Source organism: Acanthaster planci, linkage group LG14, assembly GCF_054643075.1.
Source record: "Acanthaster planci isolate LZ-2023a linkage group LG14, COTS_SCS, whole genome shotgun sequence".
In the NCBI taxonomy this organism is placed as follows: Eukaryota; Metazoa; Echinodermata; class Asteroidea; order Valvatida; family Acanthasteridae; genus Acanthaster; species Acanthaster planci.
In genome coordinates this window covers 10601119-10619329 of record NC_141790.1, presented here as the reverse complement: position 1 = coordinate 10619329, position 18211 = coordinate 10601119, and the positions used below count along the sequence as shown (strand labels likewise).

The 18211-nt window shown below is 44.1% G+C and overlaps 2 protein-coding genes across 3 annotated transcripts in view; one reads left to right on the top strand and one right to left on the bottom strand.

Annotated features, from left to right (window-relative positions):
* Positions 1–18211, top strand: part of LOC110980982 (uncharacterized) — a 40228-nt gene that overhangs the window by 10786 nt on the left and 11231 nt on the right. For both annotated transcript variants that reach the window (XM_087145914.1, XM_022238099.2), the window contains 22 exons: positions 4717–4884; positions 5324–5420; positions 5770–6090; positions 6636–6998; positions 7606–7916; positions 8484–8634; positions 9543–9835; positions 10083–10227; positions 10442–10573; positions 10675–11690; positions 11798–11873; positions 11962–12164; positions 12356–12502; positions 12898–13036; positions 14297–14994; positions 15653–15850; positions 16042–16110; positions 16256–16388; positions 16619–16735; positions 17203–17390; positions 17666–17718; positions 17875–17989. In XM_087145914.1, the coding sequence (XP_087002040.1) occupies positions 4717–4884; positions 5324–5420; positions 5770–6090; positions 6636–6998; positions 7606–7916; positions 8484–8634; positions 9543–9835; positions 10083–10227; positions 10442–10573; positions 10675–11690; positions 11798–11873; positions 11962–12164; positions 12356–12502; positions 12898–13036; positions 14297–14994; positions 15653–15850; positions 16042–16110; positions 16256–16388; positions 16619–16735; positions 17203–17390; positions 17666–17718; positions 17875–17989 (5133 nt within the window). The remainder of the gene's footprint in view (positions 1–4716; positions 4885–5323; positions 5421–5769; positions 6091–6635; positions 6999–7605; positions 7917–8483; positions 8635–9542; positions 9836–10082; positions 10228–10441; positions 10574–10674; positions 11691–11797; positions 11874–11961; positions 12165–12355; positions 12503–12897; positions 13037–14296; positions 14995–15652; positions 15851–16041; positions 16111–16255; positions 16389–16618; positions 16736–17202; positions 17391–17665; positions 17719–17874; positions 17990–18211) is intronic.
* On the bottom strand, positions 1564–3213 carry LOC110980946 (beta-3 adrenergic receptor-like). The gene has a single exon (XM_022238030.2). It carries the CDS (start codon positions 3030–3032, stop codon positions 1986–1988), a length of 1047 nt encoding a protein of 348 aa, XP_022093722.2. The 5' UTR covers positions 3033–3213; the 3' UTR covers positions 1564–1985.

Genomic DNA, 18211 nt, shown 5'->3' with positions numbered 1-18211 from the left:
TACCCTAAGTATCACCTATATATCCGTGCGAACTCTCAGAACAGCGACCGAAGTACCATCACTAGTTGGATAATTTCTACCTAGGAGTTCTTTCAGAGCCTTGCGGAATTGCTTGTACTTGAAGGCATAGACGAATGGGTTGACACAGCAATTTGTGGCAACCATGGCAACAGACAAGATGTAGACAACAGAGGTGAAGTCTATGGGCGTGCCAAAGGTGAGGAGGATGGAGATGATCGAGTTCGGTGTCCAGCAAACGATGAACGCCAAGGAGACCAACAGGAGGGTCTTGAAGGTGTTACGGCGAGCTCGCATCAGCGACGCCCCCTGGCTCTCTGGAACTGAGACGGTAGAAGGACCTGCAGCTGTCGGTCCGGGTTGAATTCTGCCGGCTCCTCTCTTCAAAACAACGATTATGTGGACGTAGACGAAGAACATGACAATAACGGGTAGCAGGTATAACACGATGACCAATGCAACGACAAGGACTTGCTGATTTGGCAACAGTGTCGTCTTGCATTGACCAGCTTCCACATACTGCATGGCGATGTTGTAACTAACGAATACAAACGCCGACAGCCAAACGGCGAGTAAGACTATCGTGGCGTTCTTGCGAGTGCCAAGCACTTGGTACCTGAAGGGGAACACTATGGCCAGATACCTCTCTAAAGTCAAGGCTTCCAAGTTGAAGGTGGACGAGACGAACAAGGCCCACTTGAAGTATCCCGACAGCCAAAGTCTACAGACCAGCACCCAACTGGTCCCTCTTGGTAGCGGGTCGGGGACCGGTACGAGGCTGTCCACAACAACCACAAACGACCCCAGAAGATCGATCAGGGCTTGGTTGAAGATGAAGGCGTTGGTCAGGGTGTGCATGAAGCGGACTCGAGCGATCACCACACACACCAAACCGTTGCCGCAGGTCCCAACGATTCCCACAATGCTCTGGTAGATCTGCAGTGCTAAGTTTTGATCGGCCATGTTCAAAGATTGTCGTGCAGCAAGCCCTTTAAGTGTATTATGAATTTCGTTTGCCGCATCCAAACCACTACAGCGCTCAGGATATCGGTATCGAGTTTCGCAGCCCTCGAACAAGTCATACATGCAAGTGCAGTTGGCTTGGCTATTAAATATCAACGAAAGCGTTCCAGATATTGTGTTTTGGATTGCCTCTTATTGCCTATCTGACGAAGACATAATTGTACCTCTCCATTTAAGTGCCAGGCAATTCTTTTCAAGGATTGACCTAGTAGGCTACCCACTTACTCGCTAATGGACCTGGCTTTCAGGATTATACAGAGTTGTTCCCAAGTTGCGGTTGAATCGTCTTACAAACCCTGAGAGACCGGAATCAGCCTGAAGTCTCCCTCTGTCAATATTGTTACCGCTAAATTTGACTTTGGGGGCATTTTATTGCTTTCAGATGGCAAATAAGTCACCGCAGCGGGAAAAAATAGTGGCATTCGTATATGGAATTCTTATCCTATGTAGGAAAGTTAGATCTAAGTGCCCGAGTTCCTTGTGTAATAGTATCCTCGTTTCAAAACTGTTTTCAGTAAGAACAAACTACGATAAAACTGCAAGTTTTCCATAACGTTCAGACGTCACGAATATCTACTGTAGAAGCAGCCAATGGGCACGTTCATATAGGATGATAAACGAATGTGGCTGGGAAAAGGCAAAAATACCAACTATGCTTAATGAACACCACCACATCCATCACGTTGTTTTATCGTTTGAGGTTTTTTCTAAAACGTAATCGCGTGTTTTGTTTGTTTTTCTCTGGATTTTTTAATACTCTGCTAATTTGTTTCAATCCGTTAGTTCACATCGAGTTGAAGACAAATTGATGGTAGAAATAATAAATCAATAAATGATTATGATACGAAAATGGAATTGGAATACAGTACACTATGGTACTTGTTCTTTGTCCAAAGATGCATGCAACTTTGTTTTCGTTGAGGCTATTTTATTAATCGAAAGCCTTACTCTTGATTGTTATTGGTAGCGGTCAGTGAAGACCCGACATCAGTTCCACTTTTTGCACAGGTAAGTGCTTTAAGAGCCTTTCTGAACTGCTTGTACTTGATGGCGTAGATGAAAGGGTTGACGCAGCCGTTGGATGCAACCATAGCAACTGACACGATGTAGACGACTGAAGTGAAGTCCACGTCTACGCCGAGGTTGAAGAGAAAGAAGATGACCTCGTTGGGCGTCCAGCAGACGGTGAATGCCACGGAGACCAGCAAGAGGGTCTTGAAGGTGTTGCGCCGAGCTCGCATCAGCGACTCTCCCCGGCCCTCGGGGGCCGTGGTGCCAGACGGGCCGGCACCCTGCTGCTGGTCACTGGCGCCAGCATTCGCGGTCGCCACAGTGGGCTCAACTCCCGTGCCGGGAGGCGGACCCGGAGTCAAGCCCGCCAGTTTGGGCTGAACTCTCCCAGCACCCTTCTTCAGAACCACTGCGATGTGAGTGTAGACGAACACCATGACGACGACAGGGAGCAAATATGTGACGGAAAACACAGCGACACCAAGAGCAAGTGGATTTGCCACGAGTCTCTGCCTACACTGACCGGCTTCGTAGTAGCGAATAAATAAACTGTAACTATTGAATACAAATGCCGATAGCCATAGCCCGATTATAACGGCTACGGATTTCTCACGTGTGGCCAGCACTTGGTACCTGAAGGGGAACACTATAGCTAGGTATCGCTCCAAAGTCAACGCCGTTAGATTGAAGGTAGACGCGATGAAAAGTCCCCATACGAAGAAGTTGGACACCCACAACTTGCAGAGAAGCACGCCGCTGGTTCCCGGTGGTATCGGATCGGGGACAGGCACGAGACTGTTGACCAAAATCAGTAACGACCCCAGCAGATCAATCAGGGCTTGGTTGAAGATGAAGGCGTTGGTCAGGGTGTGCATGAAGCGGACTCGGGCGATCACCACACACACCAAACCGTTGCCGCAGATCCCAACAATTCCCACAACGCTCTGGTAGATCTGCAGCGCCAGATTCTGCTCGGCCATGTCTGTTAGTGTATCAAAAACAACAGCAACAGCTACGACGTTGGTTTTGCGAACAGCACGAACACGATATTTAACTCCAGCAGCTCAGTTGTACATGCAGCAGCGGTTGTCACCATTTATACCATCGGCAGCACAAAAGGTGCTTGACGTACTATGGCCGAGTTAAAAAAAAACGAAATAAACAAGGTTGATATGCGCAATGTCATTACTCCCAACTACAGATCATGACTGGTTACGCACTCACTGTCACTGTGCATTCAGTTTATAGCTGAGACTGTCACTTTATCCAATTCCTCACTAGCCTCAGGAAGTCACGCACGAAATTCACAGGATGTCACGCACGACATTCCCAGGGAAATTGAAGCAAGTATTTCTGATAAAAGTGGAACCGGGTAGTTGCTGTACAGATGTTACGTTCAATAACACGAATCTGAAAATGTAATCGTTCCTCTTTGCTGTAAGGCTGTGTGAGGAGACAAATACAGAATCAAAGAACCCTTTGCCATTTGCGTTGAATTTTATTCGAGTGTCACCGATAATTTAATTCAAAAGACGCGTTTGATATAAAAGAAAAGCTACCACGCGGCTACTATTGGGTAGATCTAATAATACGAATCCATTGTCATTCCTTTGCTGCAAGGTTGTCCTTATGAAGTGAAGAAGAAAAGGTGACCTCTCTTCCAGTTTTCACTTAATTTTGTTTTCCCAGTTTCACTGGTGACTGCGTTCAACGGACACAATTTTTATAATCGTGCGAAGGAAATTGCTGCATGAAAGTTATATCAAATTTTAGGTATTCCAAATGTCCTTGGTTCTCCTCTCCCCTGAGGGAGTGAAGAATAAATTAACTGTTTGTCATTTTTTAACTTAATATTCCAGTGTCACTTATGATTGGTCGTGAAGGACACAGTTGACGGGCAGATTCCTAAGGTTACAAAACAAAGAAGAAGCAAAACCTTGCACTCCCAATAAATATTTGTTACGATTGTCAACTACCCAATACCAAATCAGTTTATGTTCTTCAATCCTTCGAAAAAATAGACTGAAAAAGATATTCTCTGGTCTTTATTTCTGTCATTATTTTATGCCGCTGTAGAATTCACACTCAGTTTATAATTCATACATGTACAGTCTAAGTGACGAAGCAACTGTCATCATGCACGTTAAACTGTTGCCGCAGAGTGTAACGATTCCCTACAGTGGTATGGTAGATCTGCAGTGCCAAGTTTTGGGCTGCCACGCTTCTTGGGTGTCGTCAAACTAACTGAAAAAAAAATGGGCGCACCAATATCGGTTGTCCACAGAATCCGAGTAAAAAGAAGGAAAATGGTTACCGTTTTTAATTTTTTTGCCAATGCTGTATATGAGTAAACTTTCTTGTATCCTCGTTGAAATGAAAAAGATGTCTTTCTTTATAGGGAGGTAACCATTTTCAGCCCTTAATTTTATTCAAGCCAACAATATAAATTTAAGAGAACCGGAACCTCTTTGCCTCAGTTGTCGTGCTTTCATCAAATTTGTCCTCTGTTGTGTTTTTAAAAGGGTACTTCTGCTCTATAAAAAATTGAAAGCAGAATAGCCCATATATTATTTGACATGTAAACGGTTTCAGGCTGATGTCATTTGTTTTGGTCCCAAGGTTAACATACTAATTGTAAAATAACACTACTGTAATTTTTCCCAGCTTCGATTTAAGCAAGATCTGTTTGTTCACCGGGTTGACATTTATGAGACGTTGGGAGCCGGTTCCGTGGTCAGAATTTCCGCCATCGGAAACATAACCTATGACCTCTGGCAGACATCAAGACCTCAGGCCATAAAGCACAGCAGGATTTTTTCCCCTACTCTTGAGGTAGAAAGCCTGTTTTGACAAAAGTTTAAAGAAAGTTTTCAATTCATCGTTTACTATTCATTTGAACTATTATGGGTTCAAACTAGAGTAATTATCTTTTGAATTTACTTCTTTTGGAATACTGATTTTTTTGGGGGAAAATACACCTGTTGCCTTTGAAGTACTTAATTGATTTACAGGTGGTTCGTGAGTATCTCACAGTCGAAACTGCTCATTTGTCATAAACCTGGCTAATCTGTTTATGCGTTATGTGTTACCAGTGTTCTTCGCTATCAGTGAACTGGAGGTCTGAATGTAATTTCATTTTTTTTCATAAAATTTTGGTTTGTTGCGATTAAGAGATACTTGCTCAAAAGAATGGAGAGTCCTCGATGCAACACGGCATTTGAAGAGGTGCTGTAAAAATTGAGTAAAAGTGGTAATTTGTCCCATTTTACAGTTTCTGCCCGTTGCTGTGGACGCAATAATGCTAGAGATAAACAGCACACTGGCCGGCCGCGTGGAAATAGACGGCGTTCAAATACACGGCAGAAACGGTGAGTTGGGGGAGCGCTATTTAGCCCGCGCGCGTGCACTATTTTGACGTGGACGTCCAGCTTTTTCTGTACTGTTAACTGAAGGTTCACAGGCTCACAGGCTAATTCTATTCAAACTGTTGAATGGGTAGACAAGTGAAAAGTACAAATTTATTTTTCAAAAATAATTAAAATACACAATCCAAATAGGTTAAGAAGGGGAGGACAGATAAAAAATCTTTAAAATGCCGCGATGGTTTCTCTCAGTCTGTCGAGGTGGGTATTAAGAGAAACATTTTGACAGGAGCTTAGCCGGCCCTCCTTTCCTTTCAATCGTCAGAAGTGGCCTATATGTTTTAATTTACACTAGCTTCCCCCATGGATGTTCGAGTGACGGGCGGACCCAACCCCTACACTGGAATTCTTGAAGTGTACAATTCAACTTGGGGTCACGTGTGTGATGACAATTGGCAAAACGCTGACGCTAAGGTGGCCTGTCGCCAGCTGGGCTACGTGGGCGCCCAGACCGCACTGACCGAGATAAGTGTGGTGGACGGGGACGAGCAATTCCTGCTGGACGATGTGGGCTGCATCGGCGACGAGGAGCGGTTACTAGAGTGCGCGCACGACGGGCTGGGGGAGCACAACTGCTACTACTATGAGGTGGCTGGGGTCGTCTGCATAATCCCAGGTCAGATCGCGGGCCAGACATAATTTCAGTTAAGTCTGAGTCTGACTTCGTGAAAATGACCAACAATGATCACAGCATCATTTCTTGAAGCACTGGCAAATTTCAGGCACGTGCATTCAATGTAGACTCCCACTGACTTGGACACTATCAAGAACTTAACATAATCATTTTATAAATAATTATCCAGGCAAGTTAAGGGAAACACACTTCATGCAGACGCTCATTAACGTCATTATGTCTATTACATGATAAAGACAAGGCCTTACCTTGTTACAAGTGACCGCTTTCATGATATTACCAAACAGTCCACACTTCACAATTGGCGTACGTTCTTTTGTTCGTTTTTGGATATTATGTGTTTCGTTGATTTTAGACATTCTTACCTTCTTCTTGTGGGTAGGTCCTTTGGTCTGAGTCTCGGACTTTTTGTCTGTCGTCCACTCTGTCCATCGTAGGCACCAACAGAAAATTTAGCTGCTGCCACCAAGAGTTACAAGAGGCCCAATTTATTTAGACTGGCTTCTGTGTCACGAACTTTATTTCAGATGACGGCACCCAACCGTGTGGAGTCGCCGCAGCGAACACAAGCGTCTGCTCGTGCAATGTACCATTCATCGGCAACAGTAGTTGTGAGGGGGTCGACCCCTACTCCTCGTGGTCAAGCAGTTGGAGCAGCGACTGGCATAACAGCAGCGATTTTCACAGCTACAGTAGTAGTGGCGAGAGGAAGCCGAGCAGCAGCAGTGGAGGGCAGGCCAGCAGCGACATCGACAGCAGTAGCGACGATCGAGCCAGGCAAGGCTGCGACACATTCCTGGATGAGGACTGCCTGCCCGAGGAAAGTACCTTCTATGAAAACCTCATACCACAACCCTGTGGCGACTGGTGGTGCAACATTCGTTATGAAGGTACGATATCGCCCCCTTCTTTTCAACCGAATCGCAAGCCAGCTAATGTAAGCCTATTTTGTGAGCAAATTTGTGACACAAATCATGTGTTGAGGGAAACTTCTCTTGCAATTTATTATTTCTTTTGAATGTTCAGACCCGAATCGGAGGTCTTTCAATATTGTGATGGCCGAAGTGCCATAACCTGCCCTGGAACTTGTCGACACGGGCGTTTTTAAAGTCTCTGTCGATCAACATAAGCTGTTTATTCGCAGAAAAGCAATAGACCTTATTCAGGAGTCAGCCATACTGAACTTGAAAATGAAGTGAGTTGAGAGCATCAGGTAAAGAATGAGATGTAACTTCCTGTCAACTTAGTGCCAGGGTACTCTGAGGAAAAAAAAAGAAATTAGTGTTTTGTGCCAGAGTTTGAAGAACTTGAAAGGGAGGCTTTGAACCCACCACACTAATCTCAAAATGCCAGCTCTTTCAAAGTTTTATTCAGGAACAGACTTAAGAATTGCTTTTTCGTGCATAAAGTCTATTGCAATTGGGGTTCAAGGAAGCATTTAAGGACGTGCGAATGTTTTGTGTCTGTGTCAAACTTTCTCTTGTTGCTTGAACGCAGAGTCGTCGCTCTCAATCAGTAACAGCTCCCTGCGCGCGTCAAATAGCTCCACCCTCCACGTCCAGCATTTCGAGCCGAATGAGGCGCCCTCTTCTGAGCCCACCTATCCTAACTTCTTCGTGGTCCGCTGGTGTGCCCTCATCGAGGATCGGAACCAATGGCTGGAGGTGGATTTTGTCCAGCCAGTGGCGGTGACTCGGTTGTTTTTCGCGGACTTCGCCGATTCCCCAGGATGTATCACGTCCTTCAGATTCTCCTACACCAATGGCGACTTTTGGCAGTTTTATCCCGAGACTGGTAGTGATTCGAAAGTGAGCAATATTTGCATTTCACCTCGCAATAATCCCTTTCATCGAAAATTCATTGTTAAAATCGGAAATACAGACGTTTTAAGTGACTGGAAGCTTATAGCCTATATATTCTGAGTGACCATTAGTGTTTGAACCATAGTGAATACATCTTCCCATGTAAAGTCACCCCCAATCGAGTTCCCTAGAATGAAAAGGTACATTTCAGTGGAACGATAAATCAAAGGTTTTTGGAAAATATTGTCTAAAATTAGACATCTCTCTACAAACTCATCAAAGTCAATACGAAGTAAAGTATATGGTGGTAATTTAGCAACTAAATGAATGAAAATATTAAAACATAAACATAAAGGGGCAGATTTGTTCACCGTACTTGACCCCGGTAAGGTGAAGTGATATGCCTGTGGATTTTATTTTTTTTTCATTTTACAGCCCAGGGTCACTGACCTACTAGAACCTAAACGTCTAAAGGAAAAGTGACTAAGGACTTGACATCTGTTATTTAAGTGCGGTCAAACGAGATATGGGAATTAACAGGGACATACAAGAAGAAGGTTTTTAACTCTGCAGGGTTTTTCGTTGGGCGCCAGAGAGAGTGAATGTGAAGATGAGGTCTCTCTCCCGACCCCACTAGAAGTGGAGGCAATTCGGATCCATCCGACAACCTCGCAGCACCAGGATTATTGCGTCAACATGGCGGTCGTGGGCTACGAGTTGTCCAGTAAGTTGATCTCCAGCAGAGGCCCAGGTCCCAGGTGATAATAAATGTTCCTCACATTTTTGAATAGGACATATTGACAACAGAATCCAACCTCACATTTGTGTTTCCAACCCTAAATGCCGATTACATCAGCTTATGAAGGCCAGGGTATGTATTTTGGCTTTCGAATGAGCTTTGCTTTCCGAGATAAAAAAAATTGACTGCTGATTTTATCGCCATTTTTCTGACTCAAATACACCCTTGGTCCACGTGTTATAAGTTTGGATAGGAGAGCGAGATTGACAAACATCTGCTCACTTAACGACAAAAAAACGACGATAAAGTGCCTGAATGTTACCATGTCCTGTATAAAAAACCTGTTCAGCCTTAACTATATGGCTGACCTGACTCTACTCTCACAAATAGATTGTAAGCAATATCGGTCAATTCTGACTCTTCGACAAAACTTCCTGTTTGCGTTAAAACTGCCGAGTGCATTGATTTACCTTGCAAAGAAGGATTTAATTGCTCTGTTGGTCAGTCAGAAACCTGGTAAGATCGTTCCTGCATGACCACTACCAAAACGTAACTTTTACGCATGATTTTTCCAACCTGTTCTTAAAAAATTATTAGACTCAAGGCGCCTTTCCAAATGCGCGTCAACACTGAAGCCAAGCATTGCGTATCCGTCAAAATCGCCCCCGGGGTGACACCTGCGTTATGGTAACGGAGTCGATTTTGTGTCCGTGAAAGTGAAACGCACGAGCGCATCGTGTATGCAACGCACCCCGAAAGCGCCTTTAATCTTAATCAAATTCGGTAAGAAAAAACCATTCGGTTTTTGAAGTTGAGCACTGTCATATATATGGTGTAAATAAATGTACATTGCCCCATTTTGTGCAGTGAATTATATATTTTCTTGGCCTCAGCTGTAGCACGTCAGCTTGGAATGGAGAGTTACGAGATAATGAATTCGCAGATATCGGCCAATGACAGCCAGGCCGGCTACCCGCCGCAGAGGGCCCGCCTGGACGGGTCCGGGGCCTGGTGCGCCGCCTATCCCACCAACACCTTCTTCCAGATCGACCTCCTGGTTCAAACCTATGTGGAGGGGCTCCTCCTGCAGGGGCGTGGTCCGGGGCAAGACGAGTCAAATAACGGTACATGGCTGACGTTCGTCAGAGTATTTCTTCGAACGACAGAGATGGAATGGGCAAACAAGGTGTGTTTGAATGTAAATGAATCCCGAATGTTTATAAGCGAAAGTAATTTCTAGTGTATTTTCCTGAAACATAAAATAAGGCCAGAACTTATTTTAATTGAAGGAGGATTTGTCTTGTAATTTCTGACTAGTGGAATTTATTTCTGATTCGTTTTGATCGACACATTTTGAGAGTACTTAGTACACAAGGCACCTATTTATTCATAACAGGGTTTTTTGTTTATAATTTTATTAAATTTCATTTCAGAATTATGAAATCGATGCACACGACTGGAATACATACACCTTAAACCTAAGGGAACCCAAGCACGCCCGCTACGTCCGGCTAGACCGTTTCCAGTGGGTCAATGATCTCTGCCTAAGGGTTGAGCTCCTGGGAACGATGCACACCGGTGAGTCTGCAACGCGCATCTTTATCGTTTTGCTCACTCAGGCAAACTCAGGTCACAGGTGACATTGTTCGACGCTGGGTGGCAACAGACTCGTTAATTGTTTACAAGCGAATTTTAACGCTGAGAGAGATCTCCATTGCTTGAGTAGTTTTGCGGTCGTTTAATTACATATAATACGTGCATATATAATCTAGCTTTTCTCCCCTTGTTTCAGTCAACTTGTTTTCTGCCGATTTTGAAGACACAGTGCCCTTGTGGCAAGATCGCTCGTCTAGCAACGGGACATGGACATGGCATAGGCTCGTAGATCTCTCCGAAGAAAATAACGTCACGCGCGCCTTCAACAGTAAGTTTTCGCTGTGATTTTTTTCGCTGCCTTTATTGTATGATGTTCCATGTTCAGCGGCCAATTATTGTGTAACGATTTACGTAAATTTGCATATCTAGGCAGTTTCATCTTCTACGATTGGATGACTGCAGCTTCAGATTGTATTGGAGCACGCTCACCGTCTTCTACCACCGAGGCGTCAACCTTGTACACAGATCTGCGTTCCTCAATGCCTCAATGGACGACGAGTCAGTCCACAACACCGCCTCTGACATTCCCTGCGGCAAGCGAATCAATTACATCCACAACTTTCACCGTCGGCGCCCCAACACTAACTTCCACATCACCATCCCCATCATTAAAGTCCACAACAGCAACATCCACACCAGCGGCATCTACAACACTAACATCTATAGCAGCGTCATATACAGCAGCATCCACATTAGCGACATCCACAACAGCAACATCTATAACAGCAACATCCACACCATCTAACACAACATTCACTACAGCAACATCTACAACCGCAGCATCGACAACAACATCTAACACAACATCCACAACAGCAACATCTACAGCAGTAGCATCTACAACAGCGTCATATACAACAGTAGCATCCACATTAGCGACATCCACAACAGCAACATCCACACCAGCAGCATCTGCAACAGCAGCATCTAGCTCAACAACATACAATGCACCAATATTCACAACTACAATGCCCGTCGAAGGACCATCAACAGTGACAACAGTGCCATCACAAACATCCCCAACACCATCACCCGCAACACCAAAATCCACGACTGTGACATCCGCAGCAAGCCCATCCACAACACCACAGCCATCGATCTCAACTGTAGACCCATACGCTTTATGCTCCGGCGGAGATCCCTGGATGCCGTACGTCTCTCGCCTATTAACTGCCCCGAGCACGTGGACAAGCACGTCCTACGTAGCCCGCTTCAGGTACCTGGTCCGTGGTTTGTCAGCTGATACCAAACTGGCGATCTTCGTTCAAAACACCGATGGAGACGAAGGTCCAAGGGAGACGAAAGTCTGGGAAGCACAAGCCCAGGGGACTAGCACCGGAGTGCAGGATGGATACATTGATTTCCAAATGGAAGAAGGGGACCAGGTAATGCATGTGAACATTGGATTACACTTTTTATTAATGAAAAGAAAGAAATGACATGCAAATAACTTGCAAGAAATCTTCAAACGAGAATATTTAATTTAACCTAGGTTGTTCTTGAAGCAACTATAGAACAAGATGATCTTGAAGCCATCATAGCAGTGGATAACTTAAGCCTATTCAAAGGTAAGTTGGAAATAATGTTTAAAGAAATAGAATACCCTCAAAGAAAAAAAAAACAGTTGACCAAATTCTGCAAAAATTTCTTTTACAGGAGTCACTGAGCCAGTGTACAAAGTCTTGGGGATGAGCAGTACGTCGCTGTCGTGGCGCATAGCTAGCGAGCAGCTCAACGCCTCTAGCGAGAGGTCTCCCGACAGCTCCGGGGGTTATCAAGCGGACAACGCTCGGTTGAACTCGGTTGAAGGCGCCGGGGCTTGGTGCCCTGCGCACGACGACCAATATAGTTGGTTACAGGTAAAACACCGGTTATTTGGATACAGGGCAGGCACCAAACGTTAGAGCTGTAAAATTTGCTAGGCTGTAAACTAATAAAGTCTCCTTTCTGCATGTTTTGGGGATTATGATGGGAATGTCATTGAGACCCGAAATCATTATTAGTTATTCTACCATCATTACAAAGTTCATTTTGTTGGGATCACTCTAAGGTTGATTTCGTGGAGGATGCGGATATTTACGGGATCGTCGTCCAGGGACGAGCTTCTGCAGATGAATGGGTCGAGACATTCTCAGTGTCCTATTGGAACAGTGATGAAGAATGGAAATTCATTACTGGCGCAGATGGCGACAAGAGAGTGCGTGTATACATTTCCTTCTTTTAGCGTGGAAGACTTTTGCACATGAAGTCGGTGCAGATAAGAAAAAGAAGAAGACTCTGTCGAAGCTTACATTGCAGATTGGTTTGAATCACCAAGGTGCCGAGGTTTGAAAGTAGACTTGTAGATCACAATTGTTAAATTGATTCAAAAGAAAGGAGTCAAAGGACAGCTGTTATTCTATATTCCGTGATGTGTTTCTCTTTTCGCGTATCTTTATGGTTTTGGAAAAATAGCCATCTTTTCCTGACGTTAACCTGCACCGTTTTGAAAGCATTCTTGTTTCTTCAAATGACCTTTGTCGCAGCTTGTTTTTAAGGCCATGTTATGGTTTCAAACCAATGTCAGCCGCAAAATTGCTTTTCATCTTGTAGATTCTTAAGGGGTCATATGACAGTGACACGCCAATCCACGTTACGTTTGAGGAGCCAATCAATGTACGGCTTGTGCGCATCCACCCGGTCATGTGGCATAATGAGCCGTGTTTACGAATGGAGTTGCTGGGCTTCAAGCGTAAGACCATTATAAATAGTTTATGTGAAACCTTATGTAGAAGCATTTTCAAAATGAATTTATCATTTTCCCTCTTGATTACGATCGAGAAAACGGAATATTCATGACATTCATGGTGATGAAACTACATAGGGCCTACTATAAGGCGTAAATATTGTGCAAAACCTCTTCTATCAAATAAATTCCCTGTAAATTTATAAACAACCCGTCCTATGTAAAACACTCAATGCTAATTTACTACAACATCATAAAGTGAGCATTAACATAATATGATACTTATTGACGTGTCATAATTCCACCTTTTTGCTTATTGAACGGAGTTATTTTGTAACTTCTGTTTGCAATTAACTTACTTCTCCCTCGTCAGAATTCCAACTTCAAATTGTCCTGTTAATAATCCATTCGAGTGTTTTGCTTCATTACTAAACTACGTGATAAACGTTGTAAATATTTCTACTTCTTTCATTTGAATGTCTGAACTCCCTCCTCACGTGATCTCTCAAACTGCCATCTTGGTAAAAGAAATCCTTTATGTGTCAGTTCTCTTGCCCGGCGCCCAGCATTGACAATCACTGAACCATTCACCTTTTGAATGAAGCATGCTCCTCTGTCGGTCCACCCGCGCCTCCTTCTCCTCTAACAACTTGTTCTCGAATGCATGAAGGTGCATGATTTCTGCCACATCTCTGAACTTATAGATCTAACCTTCTCTCGATTATTTCGAAGTGCAGTTTGTCATTTTTACACACGAGGAATGAGAAAGGGGTGTTAAAACTGAACAGCTAAACTGATGGGAAAATTATTTACAAAGAATATGTAGTCCTTAATTTTTATTTTGACTGTGATCACGCAGTCTTCTTGCAGGTTTGAATTTGTATTTTTCACTTTTGGCCGACTTCACGGACAACTTCCTGTCGGCATTGTGCCTGCTTAGTCGTTTCTTGTTCACTACAGTGAAGCAGGAATTGTTTATGTTATTTGTTTTTTTTGCGTTGAACGTGAAACGAGGGACAGTGTCTTTGTCACGAAGAGGAATTTCCTTGCTCTTCGATGTAGCTTTCGTTTTGTTTTGTTTTCTGCGTGTACAGTGACTTCATCCAAACATACAGAAAAGTCTGTCCATTTTCACTGTTGCCTTGAGACGTGTTCTGAGAAAGTAATTGGTATTATGGTGACTTTTACAGTGATCGTGATCGAAGATTATCAACCATCTTGACAGTGGCTATGACTTTAACAAGATTTTTTTACTTGATGAACAAGGCTCCCTTGGTGCAACTGCTGAAGAGGAAAATTCCATGAAGAACGAGTTTACCACCGCAGTATCGTCGGCATCGGAATACGGAAATACCGATGGTACCCCCTCTACCGTTGCCGATGACGAAGATGTAATAACGACTAGAATTCTGGATTACACATCCCAAGAAACTAGAAAGGTTGGAATGAACAACACGACGGAAATAACAACAGTTACTTCAGGAGCATCAAGTTCAGAGACGATGGACGAACTCCTAAACGGTGCAACAGTTGACGAAACCATCGTCACGCAAACCACAAACACAAGAACCTCGAAATATACGGAAAGCCCAGTAGGTACAAATGAAGAAGGAACGATTACCTCCACAACAGAAACGAATCAAGAAATGGGCTTCAGTCCGCAGAGTCCAGCATCAACGACCCCGCAAGCTTCACACTTCACAAATCCAGACCTTTGGAAGTCAGGGGACCCAACATCGACTTCTGAGGTGCCAAGTTCAAAGACCCCCACGCCGATCGCCCCAGGATCCACAGCTTACGATGAACAAGAGGTGAAGGACTCCCACTCATCTAGTGGGCCTTCCGTCTTGCAGTCACCTGCGAGCGGGGTGAACACGACCGCTGAGGCGCCGCAACTGCAGACCGCCGATTCGCTCCCAATTTCTGAGAGTGAGGTCCAGGACCAAATCAAAATGGCAGCTGGTGTGAGTAATGTCCAAAATTCCTCACATTTTCCCGTAAGAAACCCCCGTGACGATGTACCGATACCTTCTACCTGAGCATTGTTTGTTTAATTTCAGGAAGAGGTGACGCCATTATGTGACCACGATCAACCCAATAACATCAGACGAGTCGTGAAAGTAGTGCAAAAAGGACTTCATTGAGCTATTTAAAAAAAATTCATTTTGGATTTTTGCCCTTATTTTAACACGGTATACTCAGTGTATGGCCCCGAAGGCTTGTGAAAAAAAATATCCACAAGCATACTTGGGTGGGACTTTAACCCACAACCTCCTTCTTACTTGTGCAGACGTCTCGATCACCGAACTTGCCGGTGTTGGCTGGCTGGTTCGAATCATATGTAGCAAAGATGCATTTGTGCTGGGTGGTGTAAATTAATTTTGGATGTTTTGCCCTTCCCGACTTGTATTTTAACACTGTATTCTCAGTTCTGAAGGCTGACGATGTAGTTCAAAAAAGTTGCATCAAAAATTTGATATCAAACCATTCTTTCGTCGGGAAATTGCCTCAGGAAACGTGCTTGAGTTTTTTCATTTCCATTAATTCTGATTGAAAAACATGCAACAACTCGATATAAATTGCACTGAACGTAACAGTTATCTTCCTTTTCTTGTCCCCAAGGCTGAAGATGTTTACAGCGCGATTGAATCCCAGAGAGGCAGCTTGACGCTCGAGACGGCCAAGGTGGCCCTAGGCGCGGTGTCTGCAATCACTACTACCGCCAAGAGCGCCCCGCTAACCGACAGGGAGATTGAAGCGGTGACCAAGACGCTAGAAGCGGTCTCAGGGGTCTCCGGAAAGAGCAAAGACTCTGCAACGGTAACTAAAAAAGACATCATGAGGCTTTCTACTAAAAACTCTTTCATCAAGGTGGCAGAATCAAGCCTGCCGAAGGACAACACAGCAGGGTTGCAATGATTTATCTGAAAAATAAACCACTGAATACATTTAAAATAAACCCAAAGGGTACGAGCGCGAACAGGTCTAACTGCTGAGTTGTTTTTCCGTAGGACTTCCTCAGTGTGTGTGGAGACCTCCTCAGCAGAAATTACACCGACTTGCTGATGTCTTCCGATACGGTAGGCGAAAAATCACAAATTGTAGAACCTGTTCGAAAACGTGGTTTAACTCTGGGGTCATTCAAGTTAATATAAATGACATTAACATGTGAAAAAATGGGTGTATGTTTCCTATTAAGTGGCACTAATGTTTCTTGCATATCAGGTCGGGAACGATTCAACCTCGACTTCCTTTCTCGGCAACTTGCTCAGTGCGGTCGACAACTTGGCTGTGTCGGTCACCGAAAATCTGTTGGATGAGAACACGACGGAAGTCCTCATCGCCAACGCCAACTTAGGTATAAACAAAACCTCGAAAGTCACTGGGCATTTCCAATTAGGAGGGGTGTTGACAAAGATGTAAGTGTCGTAACCGAACCGAAAATCTCTCTAGAGCCCAGATTGTGCGGTGATATACAACTGTCTTTTGTTCACGAACCTGGCTCAGTGCACTGCTGACCTAGCGATGATGTCGATGGCTTGGTTAATAGAATTCCTTGTGTACCTTTGGGCGTCCCCATTTGTTCAGTTCTGCAGTGCTGGTCAGACTTCAGTGACAAAATCAAAGGAAACAAGGTGGAGCTGACTCCTGAATCCAGCAAGAATCTCTTCTCCCTTCCTGTGTCGTCTCTTCTGGGCAGAGAAGGTGTGTGGTGACTAATTAGCCATTGGCATTAGCTAATTTCCCGCTAGACATATCCCAGGATGTTTCTAAAATTGACGTGAGTCGGGTTTGAATTTGGGAAATGCAGAAGTGATCAAAATGCGTCTGCTTCTTTCCTTAAGATTTTCCCACGCGCGTGTTTCATCTAAGGTGAGAGGCCTTCCCGAAAATTCAGCAGAAGTACACGTAGTTGATGAAGTGTTGGAATTTATCATTTGGAATTTCGTTTTTAAGTACCGTGGCCCTTTGATTTCAAAGAGACCGAATCAATCGAGATTCAAATCCATTTGAGCATCGTGACATGTAATTAACCAGGTCGCCCTCTGTGATTGGTTGGCTGGTTTAAGATGTGATTTTGCAGAGGGCTTTCTCAGACTGCACTGAGCACAACTACCGCACTAGTCCAAAATAATGCTAAATCTCAGACCTAAATCTCCAAACGAATCCAGTCAGGGCCAGCGCTGTCGTCTTCAAAACCCTACACAATGCGATCACCACCGACGTAGAAGGTCAGAGTTCGTCCAGAAATGTGACTGTGGGGTCAGAGGTCGTGTCGCTAACTGTGACCCAGAAGGATGGTTCGAGTGTTCCACTTAGCGGGGAAGATCCAGTAGTTATGAAATTCCAGCTCGAAGAGGTACCGATCAGACTTTTCTTCTTGATAATTTCTGTAAAAACATGCTAGAGTAAAATCTGAAGGGGAATGCGCCATTTTGTCAAGTTCAAACACATAATTTTCTTGGGTGTTCCAAACATTGTCTTTGCCCTTCAACAGAAACTTCTGCCGGTTTCCTTTTGGTTTTATAATTTACTCATAATCAGATAACCTAGTAAAAAGCAGTAATAAAATAGGATGTTTAAATGGAATAAAAACATGAACAGAACCGTGTCGCTTTTCTTGTGGTTTTACAGGATAAATCTTCGGAACAAGAGGCAAAATGTTGCTTTTGGAAGTTCCAAAATAGGTAATACTCATTGCTCTATGTTCTTCATCCTGAGTATGATTGCACTTAATGCCTCGAGTCAGAACTCAAAAACTCAAGGACGAACTCTCACGGGGAAAGGACACGTTTTCACGGGAGAGTTAATTCTGTGAACATCTTTTTCTTTGACAATTCTAGTGGCGGTTTATGGTCAACCGATGGCTGTGTAGTCAAAGAATCGTTAACCAACGCGACCACATGCCACTGTAGTCATCTCACTAACTTTGCCGTCTTGCTGCAGCTTAAGGAAACGGTACGGACCCCGATAATTACATGTATTCTTATAATTATAAACTATCTTTTCAAAATGAAACCAGCGCTCTGAGTACGAGTGGAAGGCGCTAGAGGGCGCTGTGAACATTTCTAGTCAAGCTCCTCGCTGTTGTTGACAAGCCGACAGTCTTAAGCAATTTTGTCCAGAGATGAGATGTTTGCTGAAAGCTTACGCTGCGCATATCTCAGGGGAATAAATCAG